Below are 2,901 nucleotides of genomic sequence, written 5' to 3'. Positions count from 1 at the left end.
CTCCAACGCCAAACCCTGAGCCTTCTCCAACGGCAAACCCTGAGCCAAAGCCTGAGCCTTCTCCAGCGCCAAACCCTGAGCCTTCTCCAACGCCAAAGCCTGAGCCAAACCCTGAGCCTTCTCCAACGCCAAACCCTGAGCCTTCTCCAACGCCAAACCCTGAGCCAAACCCTGAGCCTTCTCCAACGCCAAAGCCTGAGCCAAAGGCTGAGCCTTCTCCAACGCCAAAGCCTGAGCCTTCTCTAATGCCAAAGTCTGAGCCAAACCCTGAGCCTTCTCCAACGCCAAACCCTGAGCCTTCTCCAACGCCAAACCCTGAGCCAAACCCTGAGCCTTCTCCAACGCCAAACCCTGAGCCTTCTCTAACGCCAAGGGCTGAGCCAAACCCTGAGCCTTCTCCAACGCCAAACCCTGAGCCTTCTCCAACGCCAAACCCTGAGCCTTCTCCAACGCCAAACCCTGAGCCAAACCCTGAGCCTTCTCCAACGCCAAAGCCTGAGCCTTCTCCAACGCCAAAGCCTGAGCCAAACCCTGAGCCTTCTCCAACGCCAAACCCTGAGCCTTCTCCAACGCCATACCCTGAGCCTTCTCCAACGCCATACCCTGAGCCTTCTCCAACGCCATACCCTGAGCCTTCTCCAACGCCATACCCTGAGCGAAACCCTGAGCCTTCTCCAACGCCAAAGCCTGAGCCTTCTCCAACGCCAAACCCTGAGCCTTCTCCAACGCCAAAGCCTGAGCCAAAACCTGAGCCTTCTCCAACGCCAAACCCTGAGCCTTCTCCAACGCCAAACCCTGAGCCAAAGCCTGAGCCTTCTCCAACGCCAAACCCTGAGCCTTCTCCAATGCCAAAGCCTAAGCCAAACCCTGAGCCTTCTCCAACGCCAAACCCTGAGCCTTCTCCAACGCCAAACCCTGAGCCAAAGCCTGAGCCTTCTCCAACGCCAAACCCTGAGCCAAACCCTGAGCCTTCTCCAACGCCAAAGCCTGAGCCTTCTCCACCGCCAAACCCTGAGCCAAAGCCTGAGCCTTCTCCAACGCCAAACCCTAAGCCTTCTCCAACACCAAAGCCTGAGCCAAACCCTGAGCCTTCTCCAACGCCAAACCCTGAGCCTTCTCCAACGCCAAACCCTGAGCCTTCTCCAACGCCAAACCCTGAGCCAAACCCTGACCCTTCTCCAACGCCAAACCCTGAGCCAAACCCTGACCCTTCTCCAACGCCAAACCCTGAGCCAAAGCCTGAGCCTGCTCCAACGCCAAACCCTGAGCCACAGCCTAAGCCTGCTCCAACGCCAAACCCTGAGCCTTCTACAATGCCAAACCCTGAGCCAAAGCCTGAGCCTTCTCCAACGCCAAACCCTGAGCCAAAGCCTGAGCCTTCTCCAACGCCAAACCCTGAGCCAAAGCCTGAGCCTTCTCCAACGCCAAACCCTGAGCCTTCTCCAACGCCAAAGCCTCAGCCTTCTCCAACGCCAAAGCCTCAGCCTTCTCCAACGCCAAACCCTGAGCCAAGCCCTGAGCCTTCTCCAACGCCAAAGCCTGAGCCAAACGCTGAGCCTTCTCCAACGCCAAACCCTGAGCCTTCTCCAACGCCAAACCCTGAGCCAAAGCCTGAGCCTTCTCCAACGCCAAAGCCTCAGCCTTCTCCAACGCCAAACCCTGAGCCTTCTCCAACGCCAAACCCTGAGCCTTCTCCAACGCCAAACCCTGAGCCTTCTCCAACGCCAAACCCTGAGCCAAACCCTGAGCCTTCTCCAACGCCAAACCCTGAGCCTTCTCCAACGCCAAACCCTGAGCCTTCTCCAACGCCAAACCCTGAGCCTTCTCCAACGCCAAAGCCTGAGCCTTCTCCAACGCCAAAGCCTGAGCCTTCTCCAACGCCAAAGCCTGAGCCAAAGCCTGAGCCTTCTCCAACGCCAAACCCTGAGCCAAACCCTGAGCCTTCTCCAACGCCAAACCCTGAGCCAAACCCTGAGCCTTCTCCAACGCCAAACCCTGAACCAAACCCTGAGCCTTCTCCAACGCCAAACCCTGAGCCTTCTCCAACGCCAAACCCTGAGCCAAAGCCTGAGCCTTCTCCAACGCCAAACCCTGAGCCAAACCCTGAGCCTTCTCCAACGCCAAACCCTGAGCCTTCTCCAACGCCAAACCCTGAGCCAAAGCCTGAGCCTTCTCCAACGCCAAACCCTGAGCCTTCTCCAACGCCAAACCCTGAGCCAAACCCTGAGCCCTCTCCAACGCCAAACCCTGAGCCTTCTCCAACGCCAAACCCTGAGCCTTCTCCAACGCCAAACCCTGAGCCTTCTCCAACGCCAAACCCTGAGCCAAAGCCTGAGCCTTCTCCAACGCCAAACCCTGAGCCAAACCCTGAGCCTTCTCCAACGCCAAACCCTGAGCCAAGCCCTGAGCCTTCTCCAACGCCAAACCCTGAGCCAAGCCCTGAGCCTTCTCCAACGCCAAACCCTGAGCCAAGCCCTGAGCCTTCTCCAACGCCAAACCCTGAGCCAAAGCCTGAGCCTTCTCCAACGCCAAACCCTGAGCCAAACCCTGAGCCTTCTCCAATGCCAAACCCTGAGCCTTCTCCAACGCCAAACCCTGAGCCTTCTCCAACGCCAAACCCTGAGCCAAAGCCTGAGCCTTCTCCAATGCCAAACCCTGAGCCTTCTCCAACGCCAGACCCTGGGCCTTCTCCAACGCCAGACCCTGAGCCTTCTCCAACGCCAAGCCCTGAGCCAAACCCTGAGCCTTCTCCAACGCCAAACGCTGAGCCTTCTCCAACGCCAAACCCTGAGCCTTCTCCAACGCCAAGCCCTGCGCCAAACCCTGAGCCTTCTCCAACGCCAAGCCCTGAGCCAAACCCTGAGCCTTCTCCAATGCCAAGCCCTGACCCTTCTCCAACGC

At 58.5% G+C, this 2,901-nt stretch overlaps 1 protein-coding gene across 1 annotated transcript; it reads left to right on the top strand.

Moving 5' to 3' along the window:
* Window positions 1-1,379: 1,379 nt before the first annotated feature.
* On the top strand, window positions 1,380-2,462 carry LOC135328852 (cell surface glycoprotein 1-like; the record flags this gene model as incomplete). The annotated part of the gene is made up of 1 exon (XM_064514922.1): window positions 1,380-2,462. A coding segment is annotated over one exon (1,083 nt), but the record flags the coding sequence as incomplete, so codon positions are not given.
* Between the last annotated feature and the right edge of the window lie 439 nt (window positions 2,463-2,901).

The sequence above is a fragment of the Dromaius novaehollandiae genome, chromosome 1, assembly GCF_036370855.1.
Source record: "Dromaius novaehollandiae isolate bDroNov1 chromosome 1, bDroNov1.hap1, whole genome shotgun sequence".
NCBI classification, from domain to species: Eukaryota; Metazoa; Chordata; class Aves; order Casuariiformes; family Dromaiidae; genus Dromaius; species Dromaius novaehollandiae.
This window is presented reverse-complemented; position numbering and strand designations above follow the sequence as displayed.